General features: G+C 39.7%; 1 protein-coding gene across 1 annotated transcript; it reads right to left on the bottom strand.

The window, feature by feature from the left end:
• Positions 1 to 7,673: 7,673 nt before the first annotated feature.
• CD200R1 (CD200 receptor 1) lies at positions 7,674 to 24,663 on the bottom strand. Its single transcript, XM_027727583.2, has 6 exons — positions 24,579 to 24,663; positions 11,466 to 11,774; positions 10,473 to 10,724; positions 9,605 to 9,704; positions 9,176 to 9,218; positions 7,674 to 7,871 (listed from the first exon to the last, which is right to left on the bottom strand). Exons 1-6 carry the CDS (start codon positions 24,661 to 24,663, stop codon positions 7,749 to 7,751), a joined length of 912 nt encoding a protein of 303 aa, XP_027583384.1. The 3' UTR covers positions 7,674 to 7,748.
• Positions 24,664 to 25,454: the final 791 nt, after the last annotated feature.

The following is a 25,454-nucleotide window of genomic DNA, read 5'->3' as shown; positions in this document are numbered from 1 at the left end:
GCCCAGAGAGCCATGACTGTCTATTTACATCGGCCTCATTGGATCAACAAGGAGTGCTATTTTTAAAAAAAATCACTTTTTTATTATCTCCTATGCTACTCTGCTACGGCACTGACAGTTCCTACATCCGCAGAAGGATCTTGGTTTGGATATTCCCTAAATCAGATTTCACCTTTATAGCAGATCTATAATGTGCTGAGTTACTTTCCTGAAATGGAGGTCCTGGAGCTGGAAAGAGGCAGCTGCACTGCATGCACCCAGTGAGAAATACTCCTAAAAAGCATGTTACTACAGTCATTCCTCTATAAGCCACCTTCATATAACCTGTCCCAAGGTTTCTAGTGCAGTTCCATGCTGGTCCTACAAGCAACAGGATTAACTAGCCCAGATGTCCCCGTTTTTTGCTGGGACCTCACACCCACCTACTTCCCTTTCCTGGAATAGCATGCCAAAGAGCATGATGGATTACACAAGTCCATCTGTTTGCTTTCTGTTTGGAAGAACAGCTTTCTACATCATATAGCCTAGTGTGCATATCCTCAAACATCTGCAATGTATCTGTAATGTGATGATACAGGAGCCTTATTTTGGCAGCATTCAACATTTTCATGAGCATTTCAGTACTGAGAGGTCTGAGTGCTTGCAGAGAGGGGTGGGTTGAACTGAGGATATACAGTAGTTACAAGAAGTGTGAGGGGATTTAAGGTGTGTGACTGTGACGGGATGCAAACTTTTAAAAATAATTTGATCCCTGTTTCTCACTGTGGGAGAGACATAAAGGTGCAGGGGAAGAGTCAAAGGGCTGGTGAAATAAATATTCCTGATAGGTGTGTATGCCTATGTTTCCCTGTGATCAGAAATTCTTAGCCACTTTTGTAGGATTTCCTCAAGGAAGAAAGGCCCCATATGGCAGAGTGGTAACACATAGGTCATGCATTCAAAAGGCAGGGCCAGCATGAACTCTCCTTAGTTTACAAGGCACTCCCTAGCTTAGTCCTTCATGAAAGCACAAAGTGACCCCTACGTGCTTTCTCCATTATGTTTTCCATTAGGTTTGATCACAATTACCCACTGGGATGGTATGTGGTGATCTCTCACCCATTCCTTTTTTCCCTACCCATATTAAAGGACGGAGATTAAGCTTGATAAGCTTTCCTGAAGGCATGGGACCTCTCCTAAGGTTTCTGCTGCAAATCTGTGGTTTGGTCCTACCAGCAATAGGACTAAATAGGCCAGACATCCCTGTCCTTTGCTGGCTCCCAGTCTGACTTCACACACACCTACTTCCTGTCTTGAAACAGCAGCCCAGGAGGGCTGGGAACAATGAGGTCTGCAGGAAGGAATTAGCTGCTCTGTGGACCCCAGGTACCAGACAGATTTTGATACCTAAAAAAAGAGAAGAACGAGCCTGACCACTGTGAAACTGGAGTGCTGAAAAAGGAGAACTTCTGTTTCTAACTGTAGTCCTTCAAATTCTCATTAATCACTCCCTCATTTTCTCCCTAATTTGCTTTTTATCATCCCAGCCTTAGAGACCCAACTGACTTTTCCCTGTTGTCTTCTCCATACCCTCAGAACCTACTTACCACTGCACATGAGTCTTGTGTATACCGTGGAGATGTCTTCAACGATTTCTGAATGAGTTTCTTGGTGTATAGTATGTCATTTTTATTGGTTTTTTCCTTTGAATTGCCATGTTTCTTGTGATATTATGCACAGAAAAACTCCTTTTTTTTTTTTTTTTTGTGAGAACATCCTGCCATAACTGAAGCTACAAATGTAGGAAAATGAATCACTAGAATCCCAAATCTAATAAGAGAATATTTGGAGAACTAATACTTCTCCTGTGGCAGTGTTTTTCATAGAGTGAGGTAAAACTGTCACCTAGTGGTCATAATAGTTGTTCCTGAATTACCATTTTCATTTGGATATAGCCAGCATGTTTCTTATCCCCAGGATGTATCACCTGAAAATATTAAGGTAAAAAAAAATATGTATCTGAAAGGCTTTTAGGTGAAGGGGAAAACCCTGGAATCTTTGGTAAAAAATAAATGAATTTATAACTTTGTGCAGAGGAGCTGTGAAATCCCATTTTCCTCTCTCTCCCACAGTTTATCACAGTGACATACCAGTTTCTGCCTTACTGAACAGCTGTGGGAGGCTGAAGATCAAGATAACTGAAACTAAAATAGGGCAACAAAAGAACCTCTCTTATTAGGTATTCTGCTACAGTCATTTTACAAGTCGGTCTCAATTCCGAATTTCCCCTTAAAAAAAGCAGTAACACTTCACCCTAACTCATCCTAGAAGGTCAAGTTCTGTTACAGCATCAGTGCAATGCCACTGTTTTCAGTTGGACAAGCACAGATTGTGGGGGAGAATAACCTTCAGCCTAGAGAAGTAGGTCTTCTCTTGTGCATTGACTTCAGCAAGTTGTAGTAAACCTGCAGGGATATATCAAGAAAAAGTAGGCACCATGAGTGGGCCTCTAGATCTGTGATTACACACCTCTTTATAAAAAAGCTATTCTTCAACAAGTATATTGATTCTATCAGAAGAGAGCTATGTGCATGCTAATGTACTAGTGCTTTGTGGGTGGCTGATTAGTAAAGGTGATACAAACACTGAGACAATAATGACTGGAGTTCAGCAAATAAATGTGAAAAACAGCAGGACAGGTACACGGTGTAATAAGAATATGCTCTTACAAAGAGGGAAACAGGCAGAGCAAAGTGCAGTGTTATGAGTTTGATGACTCAGTGGGGTATCTGTGATACTGTGGACAGAAGAGGGTGTGATTCCCAGATTTTGATATGGAGAGATTCATGTGTACTCATCAGTGAGGGAGCTTTTATGAAGCAATATCTCCTGGAGCAAATTGGCTAATATAATTCATAATACTTAGCAAAAAAACTTCCTGTCTAGCTCGGTTTGCAGATTCTGTTCATTATTTGTATTTCCTCAAGGTGTTGAACCCCCAGTTTTCGATCAGGATCCACTTATTCAAGGTGCTTGAAAACTCAGAGCTTCAAGATAGCATCTGCCATGTAATGCCTAAAGTTTTAAGTATATATTGAAGTGCAATGCTGACAGAGGCAGATTATGGGAACCATGACAAAATTACAAGGCAGTCAGATCTGTGTAACCAGCAATAATTTCATCATGTCCACACTCTTAAGAATGTAATTATTATTGAACAAGTGTCATTGAAGAAGTTAAGCAAAGACATTGAAAAAAAAATTATGAGGTACCTTTCTGGATGTTTGTGCAGTTTCCTGACTGAGGACAGTAGCATCTAAAGTAAATGTCAAAAAGCATGAGGTGATTTATTTTTAAACTTAACACGTGTTTAAAGACAGCTGTCATCTTTAGCCCAACAGAGAGAAAAGATTTCTCAACAGTGAATGCAAGGGAGAGCATGTTAGGCTGTGAAAGCCTTTTTTATATATTTATTAGTGAAATATGTTTAGCAGTGAAAATTCTTTGTTTAATATTTTCTGTGAATAGGTTTTGATCTGACTGCATAGATTCCGTGTAAATGTATTTTTTGAATTTCCTTTCTAGTTATGACTAAATGCACTGCACAGTTTTTTTTCCCCTCCCAGTTAAATATGAATCAGTTTTTACTCTGCTTATAAAGATTTCAGATTTTTTAAAAATTTTTTTAATAAATTTGTTTTTTAAAAAAAAATAAAATTTAGCATTCTCTTGCCAATACACTCATTCTTCAGATTTGTGTGAAGAAATCCCTGGGATATCTAGAGGTAGGTAGCTTTGTCAATGCTCCTGAGAAAGTCATACAGCTCTAATGTGAAAACTTAAATTTCTATAGCCAATAGGATGAAAACAGAGGATACTGAAGTAATTTTAATTCATAACTGGAAGTAAGCTGGGCAGAACTGCAGAGCAGTCACACACTGAACCAAAAGGTCTATGATGGACACAGGATTACAAACTAGACTGTAAGTAATAAACCACAAATAAGAATAGGTGATGTTAGCAGGATAATGTCGTTGTAAATCCTGAAACTTGTTTGGATGCAGAGATAGGGTAATACCTGAAACACCACTTTTAATGGATTCTATTACTAGGAAAGTTGTTTGAAGGAGGTAAGTGATGATATAATAACCTTTCTGCTAATATTTACAGTGTAACCAAATCTTACATCTCACTGTGATGGGGGATGAAGGGCTTGACTTTGTTCCCATGAAATAATTTGCAGTTAGAGATGCCCAAGTATTGATGCATATACAGAAGCTATGCTCAGTCTCAGGATTTGTAATGCATCCACTTTTTAGTACTCCAGTGTCATCCTAAAGATTGGGTGAGCAGCTGCTCTGTGGGTGCACAACATCTGCTGGCGTGCTGGGCATGTGAGCTCGGTGCTTGGGACTGTCTATAGTCATAAGATAACTATATTTATTAACTGCCTGATTAGAGCAGTTGTAAACTGTCAAGAGACTGGAATGTGTGTGTCAGGGTAAAATATAGCAGCAAAGGTGGGAGATGCAAATTTACCAAAATTAAATGTTGCAGCAAGAGATAGCATTGGTAAATGTGGTTAAAGCCAAACCCTTTCTTTACGGGATGAGCTGAAAAGTTGCTGACTTTCTTCCTGTGACTTTGCAACATCCTGGGGAGTTTAGAGGGCAGGCTTGCCTGACTGCTAAGAAACAGTCAACACAGCACTTTTGTGCGGAGGATGTCTGCAGCACAATACCAGCACAGTGCAAAGAGGAGTAGCAAGTGCCCTGACAGAGAAAGAGGAGTGCAGGAAGGGACTTTCTGCTTTATACCTTCTGTGCTGCTGAGTACAAAGAGTGTATTTGTGTACATGTGTATACATAAGACTCTTAACTCACATTATTTATCACAATCCCAAAGTAAAATCTTTTTTTCTGCCCATAGCAGGTCTGAATGGGGGCAAAGAAAATAATCAACCAGTTAGCTACTTAGCAATGTCCAGGTCTGGAACTTACATGATTAAGCCCAGTGAAATTGCTCTGTAAAGGATCATAAAACCCTACAGCTAGACAGCAGGTCAGCAGGTAATATACTTCTGTAAACATAATATATCATATATAAACTGGCAATAATCTACCTTCAAGAGCTGATTTGTCATAGCACGAACCCCATTTATGGACACTGAACAACATGAGCCACTTTCCAGTCCACGGAAAAAAGTCTTAAGAAGTGATGGCACTCTGTTTTGGGGTGGGAAGAAAGATCACTGGACGGTGTTGTACCTATTTTATGTGGGGAAATTCAGAGTATTATGGCTGAGTTGACTGGCTCTCTTCCTTAGTAAGTCACTAGACACTGAGGTTCCTTGAAAACTTGTTTGTAGATGCTTGATATTCAGCTTTGATCCCTTGCACTATAAAATGACATGCAGAAATGGAGAAAAGCAATACTTGCATGCAGAGAGCACCTGGACAAAAGTGGCTGTTTCATAGCTGCTAGAGAGAGAATAAATAACCAGCTGTACTGGTTTACATGAGTAACATCAGTTTACATTTAGGAACTGCAATCAATTTAGAAGTCTTAGTGTTTTCTAAGCACTATGTCATGGTCCTTGGGAGCCTAGATCAAAAGAAATGTGTGGCAAAAGACATTTCTGTGATCTAAAGGAAAAATCTAGTTCTTCTGATGCTACAATCAGACCAAGTACCCAGTCAGTCTTCAAAAATACTGAAGTAAGAGGTAGTAAAGAGAGATTTACAAATGCATTCCTTTACTCTTACTGTAAAGTCTGTTCATATTTTAGCTGGAAAGGTATCAGTCCAAAAAGTCTGAGAACTGCTGTTATATAGAGGACAATTTATTTGACTTATTCCCAAAGGATATTTTGGGAAGGTGAGAAGAAGTCACCTCAATATGAGATGCATTAAGATATGTAAGCTAATTTACATACAAAAAAGTGAACTTGCAAGTACATTTAAAAGAATATCAATAAAACATCTAGACATAAGAATGAAAAAATCTTCGGTTGTGGTAGTTAAAATAAGTATGACTAGAATTAGCAAGCATTTTATCCTTCTTGTACATAATTGCACTCTCATAGAAAATATATTTTAACTTGTTTTGTGAAATATTTTATGTTTGTTTCTGATAAAAGTAGCCTATGAGATTTGAGTAACATAATTATTTTACAGTATCTTAATGCTAATACTCTTAAGAAAGAGAGAAATGCCATATCTTCGGAGTATCTTATGAAAAAGTAATCATAACAATTATCTGAAATACAGAATTAACATGGAATCATGGAATCATAGAATGGTTTGCATTAGAAGAGACCTTCAGGATCATCTAGTTTCAACCCCTCTGCCAAGGGCAGGGACACCTTCCACTAGATTAGGTTGCTCAAAGTCCCATCCACTCTGGCCTTGAACACTCCCATGGATGGGGTATCCACAACTTCTCTGGGCAGCCCGTTCCAGTGTCTCACCACCCTCACAGTAAAGAATTTTCTCCTAATATCTAATCTAAACCTAGTCTTTTTTAGTTTGAAGGCATTCCCCTTTGTCCTGTCACTACATGCCCTTGTAGAAAATCCCTCCCCATTTTCCTTGTAGACTCCCTTCAGGTATTGGAAGGCCACAATTAGGTCACTGCTAAGCCTTCTCTTTTCCAGGCTGAACAATCCCAATTCTCTCAAGCTTTCCTCATACGACAGGTTCTCCATCCCTCTAACCACCTCGTCTGGACCTGCTCCAACATGTCCACGTCTTTCTTGTGTTAGAGACACCAGAGCTGGAAGCAGTACTTCAGATAGGGTCTCACAGAGCAGAGCAGAACGGCAGAACCTCATTCCATCTGCTAGCCACGTTGCTTTTGAAGCAGCCCAAGACACATTTGGCTTTCTGGGCTGTGAGCACACATTGCCGGGTCAGATCCAGCCTCTCATCCACCATCACACCCCAGTCCTTCTCAGCAGGGCTGCTCTTGATCTGTTCATCCCCTAGCCTGGATTGATACCATGGGTTGCCCCAACCCATTTGCAGCACCTTGCACTTGGTCTTGTGAAATTCTCATTGGCCCACTTCTCCAGCTTGTCCAGGTTCCTCTGGATGGACGTATATCCTATAATGGTATCCTATAGTCCTATAGGACTATATCCTATAATGGTATCCTGAGTTATTGAATATGAAACTAACAAGTAAATTAATCATGTTACTGAAGACTCTTTCTTAGTGAATGATCTTCTAAATTTATCACTCATTTCCATTTTCAGAACTGGGTCTTCCCTACCAATATCTTCTGCTATTTGAGGTATTCAGTGATGATTGGTACTTGGGTCACTATGTTAGTAAAGTGCGAATTAGAAAAAGGTGGCTGCTGATTGAAGAGTGTTTCGTTTTAGTTCGGAAATAACACTCCTCTGGTCTCCCAAATGTGTGCATCATAGTGTCAAGTGTATCAAAGTTACATTTAGAAGTGACTGACAAAACTAGAACCTCCAGGGCAAGAACAGTAAAGGGAACACTGGTCACAACATCTATTCCAGGAAAAACTGTGTTATGGGGTCAGTCCATTTTTGCAAGGAATATCACTGTTTCCCTTCCCAAGGAAGAAAGCAAAACAGGGGAAAAAAATACACCTATAAAGACTCATCGGCAAGCACAGGTGTCTGAACAGACCTAGTGAGCTATGCTGCCCCAAAATCTGAAGAAATCCTCTGAGAAGTTTCTCTATATAACCAGTCTTTTATAAAGTATGTCTTTCCTTTTCCAGTGTTGTTGAATTGTTCATGTTTCGGGCCACAGTTCTTGTGGAAGATTCTGCCCCACTGTCAGATCAGACACTGAGTTGTAAATTACGTTTTCCTTCTGCACGTACGTAGTATAAGGTTCCACTTCCATTGTGTCATTCTAGCAAAACAAAACCAAAAACTGTGAATGCAAGGAGTAGTTTAGTTTGGCAAAACTCAGCAAGCCTTTGATATCAATTGACGAAAATAACTGGAAAGTAGTGTTCTTGTTTTTATTCCTCTTCAACTCAAGAAAAAGACTCCTCTATTGCTTTTTCTATCAAAGAATATGTGTTGCTTTTTCTGGCAAAGATTTGGAGGGTAAAGCTGACATATTGGTTCACTTGCCTCCTTTTCCTTCCCTTCTACACCACTTATTTTTTTTGCCTGAAAAAAAAGTTGTGTTAAGGTCTAATTCTCTAGAAAGAGCAAATAATATGCTAAAGTCTTGACTACAATTGATTCCTCCATCAGTATACAATTTTAGTCTACAGACATGCTAATAAAAGTTACGTGATGTGACGGCAAGAACACTGGTACTTAAACCATTATTTTGCTTTAACGCAACTGCATCTGTCAGCAACGACTTGGAGGTAGGGCAGCAGAACAGCAGGAATAGTAATAACTAGAATTGGCTAAGACTTTTCAGAAGCTGAAGCATCTTTTTAAGTTGATGACAGAATTTGAGCCTAGCATCTACTTTAGGTGCACAGATACAATATAGTTGTAACACATCTTGTCTGCACAGAGATGCTTTTATTTGGATTTGGCAGCAGAGAATACAGAGACATCACTGATGAGTGAATTGCTCAGCTACACAGGAAGCTTCTAACAGCATAGGGAATACAATAATATCTCCCAGTTTGCAGCTCAGCATTCCTTCCATTGTTTAATAAGATGTTTTGTCTTGAATCTGGTTGGTTCACTGATTGTGGATTGACCATACTAGATAAAGAGGGGCCTTCAAAACTCACACATTATCATTCTGGACATGAAGAGGGACATTCCTTTTCTCCTTCTGTCTGTTAATTTGGTTGTTTAATCTTCTTGTTTACTAATAGTTTTCTTAATATTCCCCAACCCATGTTATTGCCTCCCTTCTTCATTACTGCTTGGACAGGAGTTGTGGTTGGTGTGTCTGATATAATCAGGAAGATGTGGTGGGCATCACTCCTTGCTAAGATAAAGAAGGGCAGTAGCTGAGTGTTTGCTGTTGGAACATGCCTCTAGTGCTCCAAGTCAACCTTATGGTAAAATTAAGCTTTGTTTTGTCCTATAAACAGCTAAGAACAAACATATAGGACACAATAATACCTGCTTAAAGCACAGAGTGAAAATCTATCGTTTTCTCTTTACTAATTATGTTTTCAGGATTACCAGAAGATCCCTGATTTGGTGATGTCTAATCTGCAAAATTCTCCTTACCTGTATAGGATCAGTTTCAGGAGGCGTGTTTTTGTGGCACAGTCTGTGAAAAAGAAAGCAAGTGTTAAAGAAATTCCTTCCTTAGTCCTATGTTTGGCTGGATCACAGCTTGGTTTCTTTGGTCAGAAGCATATGAAAAGTTTCTTTTTTTCATCTTTGGGAGTAAAGCCATCTCCTGTCTCTCTCTCCCTGACTTTAGATCCTGAAATTATAGCACCCTGACTTTCTCATTTAGGATGGTTTCTTAGCATTATTCAGTGAAGGTGTGTGCAATGCACAGTGTCTGCAGTATAGAAATATTTGATGAAGTTACTTCAGTTATCCATGGCAGCACAGACTCACAGAATCATATGATCTCAAGACACAAAGAGTACTTTAAAATTTATTCTAGCACTACACAATTTTTCCTTAGCACCCTATCATACATACCTATTACTGTGGAGCTTGATGTAGTAAATGACAGCCATGAAGGTCATAATGCTCAGAAGACAAAGGGTAATGGAGACATACAGGATAGAGTTCTTTTTGTCTAAACAAAAAGAGTTAGTTTGAGTTATGTCTTCTTGCTACTCATTTTCTGTATTGTTTCAGTATACGATTAGAGTTGCTTTAGCACATACACACAGTTTCAGCATGCTTGTAAGAGAAATATAACGTCCTTCAGCAGAAGGCAAAGTCAGCAATGAAACACAAATGGAGTCTGTGTCAGAGACAAAAGCAGATCCCACAAATCCCACGGTGGACACTCATGATATTTTTTCACTAAGCCACACCTGAGCCCCTCTCAAGGATTCAGTATTTCTCAGCATTGCAACTCGTGCATAGTTCTCAAAAGCAACAAAAAAATCAAAAACCAGATACCAGAGGTCATAGAATGTCAGATGTTCACAATTCAGAACAAAGTGATATACTTGTTTCTGCTGGCCACACTAGAGTTGGCTCTCTTTCTGTCTCTTACCATGACATTTAAATTTGCATCTGAAAAAACCTTACTGATGTTCCACTTCCGGTTGGTTATGACTGCTTTGTCTCTGTTTCCAACAACGTTTTCACTACCAAAAGAATGCTATGACACTTATGTGTATCCCTCTTAGGGAAGAAACTCTCAGGAAATAGTGTCTAGAACACAAATGAGTGGTGATGTTTCTGGTCAGAGGCAGTTGGGGATGGTACTCTTTTCCTTATAGGACTTCACTGAAGCTTTCTATACCTTTTGTAGATTTTCCTTCCTAGAAGTAATGAGAGTTGAACAAGCTGAACAGGCTTTTGAACAGCAAATGCACAAAGGGAAGCTTACCTGAGGGACAACAGGCTATGGACTCACTCCAGCTCCCAGCTGGGTGGAACACCACGCAGGTTGTGTCAGTCACGTTGGTGTCACATGCTGTCAACCTGCTGAGAACAGTCACTGTCCCGTTGTTGTGGCTTTCTTCCTCAAGGGAGGAGTTGCTCTCTAGGAGCCACGAGACCTGAGCAGGCGGCTTCCCTGCCGCTGCCTCGCACACAGGCTTCCCGTGCTCATCACAGAAGAGGCTCAGCCTTGGGGGCACTGCAAAGCACCAGGAAGGGGACAAGCATGGAGTTAGTTTCCTGCAGCTGGGACAGGATGTTCTTGTTCTCTACCCAAAATGAAAGCAGTGAAAAGAGGAGAATAGGGTTGGAGGTGTCATTCCATGACAACAACATGGATCCAACTCACAAGAGACAAAGATCTTGTCTCTTTTTTCCTTTTGGACAACTTTCCCGCATTCAGGTGAGCCTTACCACAGCCATTCTCCACATCCTCTGTTAGGATATGGGAAATTACTTCACAGCTGTTGTTTCTAACTAGACAGTGGAAAACGTGACCACAGAAGGGAGCAGAATTTTGGGAAATAAGGAGAAGGGAAACCCAGAGACATTATCAGTGATATGCATGGCAGTTTATCCAACAAGAATCACGGCTTTGAAGGGACTTTAAAGATCATCTAGTTCTAGTACCCTTGCCATGGTCAGGGACACCTTCCACTAGACCAGGTTGCTCAGAGTCCCATCCAGCCTGGCCTTGAACTTCCAGAGATGGGGCATCTACAGCTTTCCTGAGCAGCCTGTTTCAGTGACTCACCACCCTCTCAGTATAGAATTTCTTACTAATATCTAATTTAAAGCTACCCTCTTTGATAAAAAAAAAAAAAAAAGGCAGCTCAATTTTTTACTCCATGTTTCCCCAGTGCCTCAGGAGAGGAGCTTTGTATGTCCAGGCCCAGACATGGTCCTTTGGAGAACTGTAAACAGGGAAGGAGTTCCTTACCCAGCACAGTCAGGTGGTATGTCCTGTGGAAATTCCCTTCTGGTGTTACAACTTCACAGATGTAATTTCCCTCCTGGGCTATCCCCACTTGCTGTATCTCAAGCACAGGACCCAGATCTGGTCTGAATTTCCAGTTCATGCTGTCACTGCAGTTTGTTCTGTCTGTTGTGTTCGTATCTGCCCTGTAGCCCAAGTTGCAGGGGCCTCCAACCTTGGGATATATTTTCCATGTTAGCATATTTATATTTGGTTTGACAGGGCAGGCGAGCACTGAGCTGTCACCTACAGTCACTGACACTTCGTTGTTCCCTGAAGGAGAAAAAGAAGGAGAAGAACATGTGAGATGGTGCTTGGGGGTGTCACTCATAGTCCTGAAGTTGAGGTCAGTGCTTCACAGGGAAATGTCTGCAATGGTACATGCCAGCATGAACCGTGTCAGTGCTCATCTGCAAATTGTCTGTCATCTCATACTAGAGCTGTGGATTATGGAGCCAGTGGCCTGTCACAGCCTACCCTCTGAATACCATCAACAAATTTCCCACTGGGGTTCCTCTTAGTGGATAAGATTGGATATTGAAGGAGGACCCTAATCCTTTCCATTGTCTTGGACAGTTTGTCATCTGAAATCTGCCTCTACTGGCAAATTCTTCAGATTTGCAACTCCTTTGGGTTGCTCACAGGGTGGTTGCCACTAACAGAAAATGGAAAAAATAGAAATATGACTATTGCATTTGGCCACATGATAATGACTTTTCTCTGGAACTGTTGCGACCAACAGAGTAAACAGCTTTTACTTCTGCATTCATACAAAATCCAAAACTGTGGGCAAAGGCATTTTCTACACCTCTTAGACATGAAAAAAAGCACAAATAACAGTGGCGGAGCTTTGTGCAGAGGAAGGATTTTGTCTTGTGTCTCAGGGATGTCTTTTCATCTTCGGAATCTTTGTGAACATACACATTTACACTATGAGTGTACATAATGTGTACATATGCATTCACCCTGTGGCTGTACTGGTTTTACTGCAGCAGTTCCCATACAACATGAATGTAAGTCCTACCCATCTTTGTGCCAGGTACACAACTATGAAGGTGTAAAATGTGCCCATATCCTTGTGCCTCTTGCTTGATAGGCTGAGACAACAGAGGAACCTTATTCAGTTGATGTGTTAACATGTGTTGACATTGAGTATGGCTTGTTCTTGAATTCTGTTTTGCATTTGCTGGGAAACACTCTTTTTTTTTTCTTTCTAGACACTGAGTCTTCTTTTACATTTTTAAAGATGACTATTGCTGGGAGACAGGAAATACTTCTTTTCTGGATCCCTGAACTATGCATTTGAAGCCACCAGATGAAAAGTTTGGACCTAGTCCTCTCATTCTTTTTGGTAGTTATCACACTGGTTATTTAGGGGTGGAGAGCCAGATCACTGTTATGGCTCCTCTGTGTATTGCGTTTGTTCAAGACAAGTCGCACCTCAGGATTGTTTTTTATTTTCTTATGGGTCCCTGAATTTCTTTTTAGCCAAGAAACTAATTTGCCTGGAATTTCTTCTTCCATAAGCTTTCAGGATGGATTATTTTTTTCACATATTGAGCATAAGTCATGCTTGCATTCTTTGTATTGACCAGATTTGGGACACCTCATCTGCCTGTGTCTTCAGCTGACATATCCAAGGGTCAGGTTTCTAGCCCAAGATTCATTTTGCTATTTTCTTGACCATTGAAGCCTCTCAACATGATGCCACCTTTAGGACAGTTGGTTCTTTTGCTTTGTTTCAATTACTCACATTGGGACCATTTCCTTTAAGAAAGTATTTTGTGATGGGTTTTGTTTGCAGGTAAGGTACCTGTGGGTGAGCATTCCAGGATGAAAGTTACCTGTAACTGTTCTTCAAGATGAGTTGCTTGTATGTGCACTACTGTTGCCTACACTTTCACAGGCAACCCACCCTCCTTTGTGAGGCACTTGTGAGACAGAGAAAACAAAAGTATGAGGCGCAGGTTGTAAACCAGTGTGAAGAGGAGGTGAAGGAATGGGACTTTTGTGTCCTTGGGCTCCTGCTGAAATTAAAACAAGCAACCCTCAAAATTCACAATGTAAGTACATGTTTAAATAACCACTTGAAGAAGACTTGTTGCCAGTAAATAATCTTTCTTTTTCAAAATCTCCTAGGTGCAACAGTTAATGAGTTAGTAGGAATAATACCCACAGCTGTCATCCAAGAAGCCTCCATTTACCACCTCACTCACTTCCTCCTTTAATAGGTCACTGTTAACCTTTGGGACCACAAACCATTGATGTTTCTGTTCTCTGTTCTGTTCTCACACAGTTCTCTGTGTCTCTGGTGGAACCTGAGTTGTTCTTTCCTTGGGCTGAGTAATAGTTTCAGTGGCATTCTGAAAGCTGTGTGTGAGGAAAAAATCAGAGTACTACTTTCAAACCATGCATTAATCTGGATGGACAACAGAAGTTAACAAACCTGATTTGTGCTGAAAAATAAGTTTTTCACAAGTTATTCCAAAAATGTTAAACCCCTCCACAAACCTTTCAACAGATATACTAAAGCAGCAATTGAAAATTCAGCTGGATGTACAAAGGATTAGAAGGCCTAAGTTTTGTGTGATTAGCCAAACCTTTGTCAGTCTTCCTCCAAGGTACCAGACCTGACTTTGTTGTTCCACTACTGCCTACCCGGATCTGAAATTCTATCACCTCTGTTGTCTAGCACAATGTGAAGCCCAGTTCCTGAACATTCACAATGCTATAAGAAATGGTCTTAATGAGCATCAGCTTTAAATCATTAGTCAAATCACTGGCCTATTTGAGAAAACTCCAGTTGGTTTTATCTTAATAATATTGTCTGAAATCTCATTATCTTCTTGAATCTAGGTGAATGAAACATTCCAGGTCAAACACATTTGCTTCTGTTTGATTTCCAACTTGCAAAATGAAGACAGTTCACTGCATTTTCACTTCTTACATATTCCTTTAAAGGTTTTTGCCCTTTCATTTTGTAGATAAAGTATCCTTTGGGTGAATACACTTCAACTGTTGACAGTGTATTTTTCTGCTTAATGGCATTTCAAGAGAACATGAGGTGTGTGTCTTAAACTCAGATGATTTTACCAGGAGTGGAACTGAAGGAAGCCTTTTGTCTCATGAGAGTTTCTGGATGAGTTCAATGAATGTCTCTGAAAATTGGAGAACAAAGTGTTTCCTCTCCTAGTTTAACACTGCCAAGAGTCTCAGAGCTCCGAGTCACGCACAGTGTGGCTTACCTCATCTGCAAATGACTAAGCAAACCTTAACATTCAAACAGCTTGTGTGTTGGAGATGAGGGTTTTTTGGATAATGTGTGCAAATGTTGAGCAAGAATGACAGTGTTGTGCAAATTTAAGTGTGTACGCTTTTATTTGCATTTTAAAGCAACATCATTTTACTTGTATTTCAACTCAGCATCTCCTAAAGCAACTCGTTGTAATGCTCAAGTTCCCCAAGATAACAGCTTGCACACTTCAAGGCTGTAAAGAGGCAGTGAAAGTGGTGCTTTCTGCTGTGCCTTTCTGTCATATTCTCCTCTGAATGAATCAAGTACCATTGACTTCAAATAAGAAGCCACATCAGTTAGCTTAAAATGTGCTGAATCAAGTTTAAGTACAATTTTAGGTTTACAAGAAATTCGTAGAAGGATTATGAAATCCCTTGTATCTTGTTATCAATTCAGAAGGCTTTTGCTAAGGCAAGAGCTTTTCCATAGATGGCAGATTAATTTGTAAAAAATCTTATTAATCCTACCCTTATACACATCCTCCTACTTTTGTAAAGAGGCCTTATAAACATAAAAGTTTAAATTGTTTTGACTTTACTGAACTCTTTCATTGCTAGAGTGCAGGTAAGTGGTATTAACACAAATACGAATTGTGAACTTTCTTCCTTGATTTGCTTCTTTTCTCATACATGCTGCTATAAACATGATCTTTAGACGTCTTTTACGGAAGAAGAATGCATATGCTAGAAGTCCTGAAAAGTTTGATTTATTTATGTTTCTGAAATGACTTTGACAACCTTCTCTTATGGTGGAACAGGGATTGTTTTTATCTCTGTAGAACAGAAATATATTATTAGGAGGAGGTGTTTTCTTATATTATGACCCTATTAGCCTGTTAGCATTCTCCCAAGAACTGTCTCAAACTCCTACTGTCTTAGTTTTAAAGGCAGGGAAAGAAAAAAGAAGGTAAGGGAGCAAGGCATAACTGCAGAGTCTGCACCTGTTTTGATCTTCCTCTGGTTCAATGTGGCATGGAAGCATTTTGTGTCAGCAAAGTGCTCTGGATACCCCCTAAACTGAGTCCCAAAAGTGGCATAGCCAGGCTGATAGTTCTGCTGGGCATTTGCTCAGTAGCCCTTCTTGTCATCACGTAGGTAGTTACAGTGCTTCCATTTCTATGGATGCTCACTCATTACCGTGTGGTGCAGAAATCTTCCAGCGTGCTTGCTATTCTCCCAATAAAGCATATGCAAAAAGAGAGCTCAGCTTCGTTTTACCACAGAGTGTAGCAATAAGTTCAGATAATTCAAGGTTTTGAACTGTGGTGAGCTAAATTCTTGTCACTCACAAGCAAAATAGGACTGGGCCTGGGTAACACTTGATGGGAAGCTTCCAAACCATGAATAATAATGTCAGCCATTTTTCATAACAGTTTCTGATGAAAAAAGGATTTGCCTTTCTTTCTATTTCAAGATAAAATATAATCTCAGAAAATGTCAAAACTTGCTGGTTTTTACTAGAGTTAGCTTTATTTAAAAGCACTGCAAAATGTATATTCTCAGAAATTAATATGTAAATAGTTATGAAATCCACCAGCACAAAGACAGTTTTTTGAATACATATAATCCTCATCCTTATCCTGTCCTTCCTGGTCAGTTTAGCATTTCCTCCAATTTAGAGATGTTGCTAGGACAAGTTGGACTGAAGTTGGACACGTTCTGCTTTCTCTTTCTAGTGAGCATCCCAAAAGCCATCTAAGTCTCTAAAAGTATATTTTGTTAGATCAGAAACCAATCTGCTAGCATGTGACAGTTCTGCAGGGAACCCAGAATTGCTAGCTATACTTATGAAAATGAAAGGACTGAAAATAAATCTTCCCTGCTCTCTGTGCCCCCATAGAACAGGTTCTTTCCCTCATTCTTCTCTTGTACTCCATAAGCTTTTGGTGACTTGTCAGGCTGCACATTTTTCACATGATCTCTTCTGAGCAACTTTTCCATAACTTCCATTACTTCCTGTGGGTCTACTCCAATCCAGCCCTTTGCCAGGATCTCCCTATATGCTTTCTTTGCCCTCCTTATGCTGCTTGCTCCAGCCTGCACTCTTGGATATGTACTCAGCAGCTCTGAGGGAAGACACAATCTCTCCTTTCCTCCAAGAATTTCACTAAACCTAAAGGATGTATAGCTACTCTGCAGGAAAACTAAACAAACAGAAGTATTTCTTGTGGTTAAACCCCAGCTGGCAACAAAGCCCCTCACAGCCCCTGGCTCCCTCTCGCTCACTCTTCCCACAGTGAGATGGGGGAGACAATCAGAAAAGTGAGAAAACTCACAGGTTGATAGTTAAAGCAAAAGCCACGCGCACAAGCAAAGCAAACCAAGGAATTCCCACGGGCAGGCAGGCAGCCACCTCCAGGAAAGCAGGGCTATATCATGAGTAGTGGTGACTTGGGAAGACAAACACCACAGGTCCTAACATCTCTCCTTCCTTCTTCTCCAGGTTTTATGTGCTGAGCACGATGCCATATGGTGTGGAATTTAGTGTTGGTCATTTGGGGTCAGCTGTCCTGGCTGTGTCCCTTCCCCACCTCTGGCTGGTGGGGTGGTATGAGAGGCACAAACGGCCTTGGCTCTGTGTAAGTGCTGCTGAGCAATAATGAAAACATCCCTGTGACATGAACACTGTTTCCAGCAGAAACCCAAAACATAGCCCCATAGTAACTATTATGAAGTAAATTAACTCTATCCCTGCCAAAACCATCACGGTATGCCACTGTTAAAGAGGAAAGGTTCAGTGTTACAAGTGTTTCGATTCTGTCACTGCACCGCTGTTTTCTGGAATGGTGCTTTCATAATGTAAAATGGCTAATAGTCATTTGCTGAAGTTTCCTCCATGATAGCTGCTTGTTTTATGACCAGTGCATTAGGGCATACATGCCATACATGTCAGCATTTGTCTATTCAAACAAAGGCTTGGAAACAAACCAGCACATTCCACGGCTCCTTCTTTCAAGATGAAATCCCATTTTATAGCTGAGCTGAACTGACAGGTTGTCAGTGCAGCAAAGGCCTCGTTCTCTGTGGGCCTGCAGGAAACAAGTGATTTGAAGAGGTGTGAGCTATCGGGCTCACTTCTGTGCAGCACTAACTGTAGGATGGTAGTTAAATGTCAGTACTGTTAACTATTTCATTGCACATAAGAGAGATTAAATGAAGAGAGATTAAATATATCTACATATTTTTTGTAAACAGCTTCTCATTTTCAGTAGTGTTCTTCACAAATGAATTGACTCCGGAAAACAGCAATCATTTTTTCTGTTAGCCAAAAGGAGCAGAACTCGGGAGTCTGTGCTGTCTGTCACAACAATGTAGAAAACAGATGAGTCAGGTTCTGGGAGTTCTGTATAGCTCCAAGCTGAACCATTTTATTTTGATTGTGAGCAGCTTTCACCTTGGAGACTCATCTGACAGGTGGGTAGGATAGAAGGCCTTCAGATGAGGTCCTCCAATTTTACTCCAGCCTGTAAAATCCATCTAATTATTAACAATAATGCTATGCTATCCCTCATTTTCTCTCCTTGACTATTGAAGAAGACTTCAAGCCATGTTTGAGAGGGTTCTCAAGCTCTATTCCAGTGCACATTCCAATGCACTGACAGATCCCACTTCTGTGTTTGAAAATGCATATATCCTTTCTCAGGAAAAACAAACTCAGTTGAAAAGTTCACATTTGTGTTTCCAAAATATGTTGTCATGCTAAAATAAAAAAAATATCGTCATGCTAAGATTTCTGTAATTTGAAAAGATTGGGGGAAAAGACTGCTCTGTTTTTTTCCATGTGGTTTTTGTAGTGTGTTTGACAGCTGTCATGAATAACTAGTTGCACCAGTTTCAATGCAGTGCCACGTATTTAGTCATTTCTCCTGTTTCTCAGAGACTTGCTCTCAATAAAGGAAGAAAGAAAGATTTTAAAAACAGGAAAACTTGATTGTGAAGCCACTATAATTTTGAGGGGAATAACTACAAAATCAGAGAGAGCTACACAGCTTGAAAGTGCTTTTAATTGCTTTCAAACAGGAAAGATTTCTACCTTCTGTTATTCTTCATAGCAGGTTTTAACCCACAATAGAACTTTTTCTTGCCTCCAAAATGACTCAAGTTCCGTGACAACCTCTTCTGAAACTTAGCTGATAAAGTTTTTCACACTGTAAAGGGATTTCTTCCTCAACCATATTTGTCAGACATCCTATTGAATCTTTATTTCTTACAGTAACAATTTACCACAGCATCTCCCCCTTACACCCCCTGTGGATTGTGACATATTAAACTCAGAGGTATAATGAACTGAAACAATGATCATACCAGAAGCAAACTACCAACTGTATCTTGGAATGAATGTGTTATATGAGTCATAACAAGTAATAATCAAAAAGGCAGCACCGGACGACTGAAAGAGGTCAGATACAACACTGAGTTCTGCATCTGTTTTCCCCTTCTAAGTGCCTGTGACACTTAGCAAGGCTCGTGTGGAGTAAAGTGAAAGATAAATAGAAGTGCCTTGTACTAGGGTAGGAATTGCTAACGTACTGACAGACTTTTCTACATCATAGCTTTGTGACTCTGAAAACAGAGTCACAACAAGACAGAGTGTAGGCTAAAAACCAGTCCTGTGTTTCGGGTGAACACTAAGTAGTTCAACTACTCTAATTTTCATGATAGAAATACATGAAATAGCTGACCTGAGCTCATATGACTGTTTCTTGAAACTGAGATCACAGCTTTTTCAGCATGGATGTATCTTTAAAGGACACATCAGAGACTTATACCTTAATCATTAGTTTCACACTCACGCTCTTTTATCCATACTTATCATTACTTCTTGAAAATATCTCCTATTCCCATTTCCTTTAGTTAGGCTTTTTTCTTATCTTCAGATATTCTTTTCTTCCTCATAGTCGAATTCTTATTTTGTTCTCCTTTTAACACATTTCTTTTCTGCAACTATTCCCATGTCACTTGCAGTGCTTTTCTTGCCCCCATTACTGTGTCATTCTTTCTTGCTGTTTCATACAAGCCAAAATAGCAACCTTACACACTTTGTCACTGGTTTTCCAATATGAAGTGCCCACAGCATGGCTGGATTATTTTTTTTTTGTTGCAAACTTCAATATGGCTTTACATGTTGCAGAGAGGTGAGGACACTGACAGAACTCAATAATGATCCCAAGGTTTCAGTCTTCCCATTCAAGGTGGAATATACCTTTGCATTCGCCAGTTCCAGTTTTTCATTTTTCTATGATCTTTCAATTCTATTAAGCTTTCTCTAGTATAATTTCAAGCAGTCATTCAAGATAGCTAATTTTGAAGGAAAAGAAAAGATGTTAAAGCACATCTAATTAAGAGATGTGGTTTGATACAGTGTCGTCTTGAAAAAAATTAAGCTGAAGAATAGAAGGACAACTGAAGGGAAACGTGATGGATTAACAACTGGATTAAGGAGAGAAAGCAAAGGCAGTGTTAAAAGGAGGTGGCAGGTTGAAAGTAGCTTGCTAATAATGTTTCTCAGCAGATGTTTTTTGCCATAATTGCATTTAACCTTTTTACTAATGGCATTGCCTGTTTGAGGAAATTTGTTAAAAGCAGGAAGAATATAGTGTTACTAGTATAAAGAATTGATATGTCATACAAAAAGGACCAGTTGACCTTGATGAGTAGAATGACAGATGTGTGCTGAAATTCAGCAGCTCAAAATGTAATAATAATAAAAATAAGTAGTATTACAAATTTAGACTGGAACTTAGAATAGAGAATCTTGCCTCAATCAGGATTAAAACCAGCCTTTCAATAAAGTGGGTGCTTTTTTTGGTGCTCAAATTGTTTATGAAAAGTATTTTGTGATACGTCTGCAAAAAAAAAAGGCAATTTAATTTCATTTCAGCACTGCAATTTGATCCCGTGATTCAGTGATTACTCTCAATTAAATGGGTTATGTCTCAATATAAATATGACTTTCTAGAAAAAAAGGATAGATACACTTCTTTAATGAAGGAATTTGTTGGTGTTTAAATGATGTGTCAGTCGCGCAGCCTAGAGAACAAACACCGTTGGCCAAATCCTCAGCTGATAATAAATCATCACCGAACTTAACAAGCTGTCACATATTGTATCAGTGTGGTTGTAAACTTTGAACTCGGTATGGCAACTTCTATGTGCAAAGATCTTTGTCCTTGCAGAATTTGAGCTGGAATGGATGAGGGGAAAAAGGATTTATACTGGACGACAAAATGCCTTGGGTAGTATTTCTTTCCGAGTAGCACTGTGACACCATGTGTAACAAAGTGCCTCCAACTTCTCAGTATAGAAACAGATACAGATTGTTTTATATTTGGTTCTGCATGCTGAACTGCATTATTTGGTTCTGCATTACTGTCTGCCAAGTGAGAAGGAAAACAGAAAAAGTACTGTTTATTTGTGCTTGAGAGGCGTTTTCCTGCTAGTCTAAACAAAAAATAGATCATTGACTGCAAACAGCAGCTTGTATGCCTTCTTTTTCATAGTTTGCAGAAAACAGATAAGGGACTGCTATGAAAACATGGCTATAATCTCACTTTTATATAGTTAAAATCTCAGTCATACCTTGTTTAGTGCTTAGCTTTAGCATAGTGGTTTTTGTCCTAGCATTTTCTTATTCAATACAAAGATAAGGCAGCACAAGAAGATCCTCTATGCTTGTTTTCTTATGAATGACTGTACTTCTAAATACAAAATATACCAACGGTGAGTTTTAAGTAGCACATACCTCTACAAGTGCATTCACAATTAAAGCAAATCTGCTTGCTTTGTAGTTCGTGGAGTATGTGATCAGCTTGCAAGACTGAGCTTCCTTTTTTCCATGGTTTTAACACATTCAGATGCAAATGCTTTCAATGTGTTTGGACCACAGTACAGCAAAATGTTGGTATCACAAGGATGTGCTTTGAAGATTGAACTATGGCAATTTAGATGTGTTCTAAGAAAAGTTTTGCTTAGTGGAAATTCAGTACGAAATTCTGTTTTAAGAATTTGGGTGAGAAAACCCATCCATTAGGATTCAGATGTTTTTAGGGTAAAAAAAGTCAGAATGATTCCAGCACATAGTCCCAGGGGGCTGCAAAAAAATAGTGAAATGGAGACAACTGTAAGATTATCATAATAGTTTTTTTAGGCTATGATTTTTTTGTATCTAGTGCAAGACTCCATCACAAACTAGAAAAGAAGGCAACAGAGACAGAAGCAGTGAAACACACTACGACAGAGACATTAAAAACGCAATAAAACACTAGTACCCTAGTGAAAAAGAATTTACCAGCTTTATTAAGGAAAGAAACTAAATGACAGCAGTAGCATTCAAGAAGGTTAAGTATGTAGGTAAACTTGAACTGTACCTAGGTTGCTCTGTAAATCAACTTCACTTTTATTCATCTCATGCTCTGTAATTCCAGCACCGATACAATATTACTGACTCTGTTTTTTTACTACTGATGAAACCGAACAACCGTAGAGAATCACATCTCCTTACTGACAATGAATGTCTTGCAGCTTCCTCTGGAGCACTTGGACATATCTATTGTCTCAAGATACAACTGCAGATGCAGGATTTAACAGCCCAACACTGCAAATGTTATTTCAATAAAAAGAGATCTGTTGCATGAACTTCTCATGGAAGATCTTACCTTTTCTTACCACTTTCCTTTGGAGTATGTACACAACCACTTGAGTTGTTCTGTGTGCTAGAAATCTTCAAAGCATTACCAAAAAGATTTTTATTTTCTCTACCGCTACTGTGAGGATTGCCACAACATGATTGTTAGTAGAGGTCGTGCATCAGCAGCCTCACTAGCGTATTATCCAATTCTACCTGAGGGCAGATGCAACAATTATGAAGCAACCTCAGCCTTGCTTCTGAGCTGCCCCTTCTGCTGTTGTAAAAACTAACCCAATCATACAAAACAACTTGCTAAGGAAATGTTAAGGAAAATGTTAATGGAGATAAAGCCTGGTTACACACAACAGTTTTTGCATGACCTTATTTAGATTAGAGTAGCTTGCTCTAGTCTTCAGAAGGGGGGACACAGTTCCTTCTGAGCTTCATGTAACACTAGAATTCTCCAGATAGAATGCACTCATTGGATCAGTTTGACATATTTAGCCTGTGATCTCTGAAGAAAAAAAAACCCTTGTCACTAGATCTTGCTCAGAAGAATCACCCTAATAATGAAGGAAACAAGTTTAAGAGCAGTGTTAGCTAAAAACTTCCCATCAAATGTGGGCTGCTTTTTATTGGGAGCAGGATGCGGGTAGCGTGAGAGGTTTCAGGCATGAAATTACATTTTAACTGAACACCTTTTTCTACATTCTTTGAAGGGCACCATAGTCGATTAACCAAGACACCAAGAAGTTGAAACAGAAATACCATTGGGTGAAAAATATCCACTTTTTGGCATTGGACTTTTTAAAATATTTCCAGCAAAGTCAGTTTTCAAAAAGAATTTTTGCCAAGTTTATTCCCCTTTTTCTCCCCATTTTCTTCAACATTTTGTGGTGTATTCATACTCCTTTACTTTTCGAGCAGCTATATTCAAAAATGTTGGCTGTCTCTGATGCTTACCATAATCTATCTGCATGATCTTGAGCAGGTTCCTCAGTATTCTTTTGAGATAGTTCTTTATCTACAGGAAAGGGACAGGGTTTTTTTCCTCCAGTGTACCTGTTGTGAGGTTACTGATGCAAAGTTTAATAATTTTTGTGAAGTATTTCAATTTTTTCCAATGGGTAGCACTGAGGTAACTATTTGGGATCTTTCATTACCACACACACATTACAGACAGGTATTCTGTCACTGCCAACAATGACTGCATCTGTTTTGCTTTAAAATATCATGAAGGAGACATTTTTATTTTCTGGCCAAGTGGAATGGAATAACTCATGTCCACACAGTTTAGTTCTTCTGTCTATAATAGGAATAGACACATGCACATTGCATATTATTCAGAGATGTCTCTAATTTAATCTGGATCTCACAGACCTATCTGCCTTCTCCCTCTATGCATAGACAATTTAGGCTTCTGGAACTGCTGCCAAATTCCTAGATCCACTACCAAGTTCCCGGTGTGCTGTGTGGTGTCTGGAAGAGCACAAGCTCTAGAAATGCAAGTGAGCAGTATGTGGGAAACATTAACTGCTGTAGCTAAACAGTATTAAAACTAAGTCAACTACAGTAAAAGACAGAAGCTTTGGAGTGCCACTGCCTTTGGCACAAAAGCCTTTCCCAACTTGATACTGGGCATGCCCCTTAGCCTCAGAACAAAATTGTAGATGCTGCTCCCTACTATCAGAGCATCGGGGGTCTTCCACTACTTCACAAAAAGATGCAAGAGATTCCTGTCCTATTTCAGAGTACCTGCAGCCTCTCTTCAGCAGAAACTGCATGTCCAAAAGCTTCACGTTCACAAAAACTTTGTCTGGCATATTTTTAATATGTTAAAAGGATCGGTTTCTCAGATTATGTGGATTTTGAGTTGTCAATAAAAAGGCTTTTTGTGACAAATGTTACATTCCCAGCTGAGGGCCACTAAATAGTTTTCTACATTGAAGTCACAAGGATAATGCCTGGCAGCTTCGTGACCACTAAGAAAAGAGGAACAGGACTGGATATTGGGAAAGCATGTTTTAGTTGTGCTCCATAATTTTTAGCACTTAATGAGAGCCACAGAGCAATGAATAGCTTCTACAGAAAGAAAGTAGCTGTGCATATTCCCCAATCTTACATCCCAATGGCCAATTGGTTCCAGTTAGACTCACCTCCTGATCTCATAACAATGATGGTGAGCAGCACAAACATATACACAGTCTTCCCAGAAATCTTCATGTTGGTTCCTGCTTTCATGCCTTAGGCAGCTCCGTCACTCCATCCATCCCGACACCAACTTAACTGTGGTCACGGGGAGCGTTTATTGCCTGCCAGTGCACCCTCAGCAGTCGGTGTCAAGTGTTTCCTTCTCTCCCTTTCCAACTCCTCTCTTCTAGCTGTGCATGCTCCTGATCAACTGGCTCCTCAAAGCTGAAGAGGTTCCTCCTTCTGACTTTTCAGAGCACTAAGCTTCCTGTGCTGAGAGCCTGGGCGAACACTGAGGAAACAGGCTGAGCAGTTCTGCCTTCCGTTCATTGGCTCTCCTCGGGAGGCTGATAAGTGAAGATAAACCCTGCAGCAGAGTTCAGAAAGGGTAAAAGCAGAGGACATTATGCAAGGCTGAGTTTAATATCAAAAAGGAAATGTTAGTCTTGGGAAGCTAGAGAGAAACTTATTCTTCGTGTTTGTCATGTCTGTTACTACTACCACTTCTTTGACACTTCTTTGGCACTACCTCCAAGACAATTCTTCCTTGTATCTTCCTCAAGAGAAAAAAAAAAAAAAAAAGCAGTCTTAAACCTTTTCTGTAAGTGACATTTTTAATTATTTCTTTCTTAGCTGCTGGCAGCACAGTTCTCATCTTGAACAACAAGTCTATCCAGACCCTGAGAACAGAAACTGAGTTTTGAGGGGAAAGAAAAGTCTATTTTAAATTCTATTCAACAGAAATGAGACAGAAACTGAAGGTGGCCTACATCTTTCACTTAAAAATTGGTTTGTTTGGGGATTTTTTTCAGAATACTTTCGTGAGGGTTGTTTTAAAATAA

The sequence above is a fragment of the Pipra filicauda genome, unplaced genomic scaffold (assembly GCF_003945595.2).
Source record: "Pipra filicauda isolate LSUMZ 115617 unplaced genomic scaffold, ASM394559v2 scaffold64_size3178608_pilon, whole genome shotgun sequence".
In the NCBI taxonomy this organism is placed as follows: Eukaryota; Metazoa; Chordata; class Aves; order Passeriformes; family Pipridae; genus Pipra; species Pipra filicauda.
The sequence above is the reverse complement of the archived record's forward strand: the minus strand, read 5'-3'. Positions and strand labels throughout refer to the sequence as shown.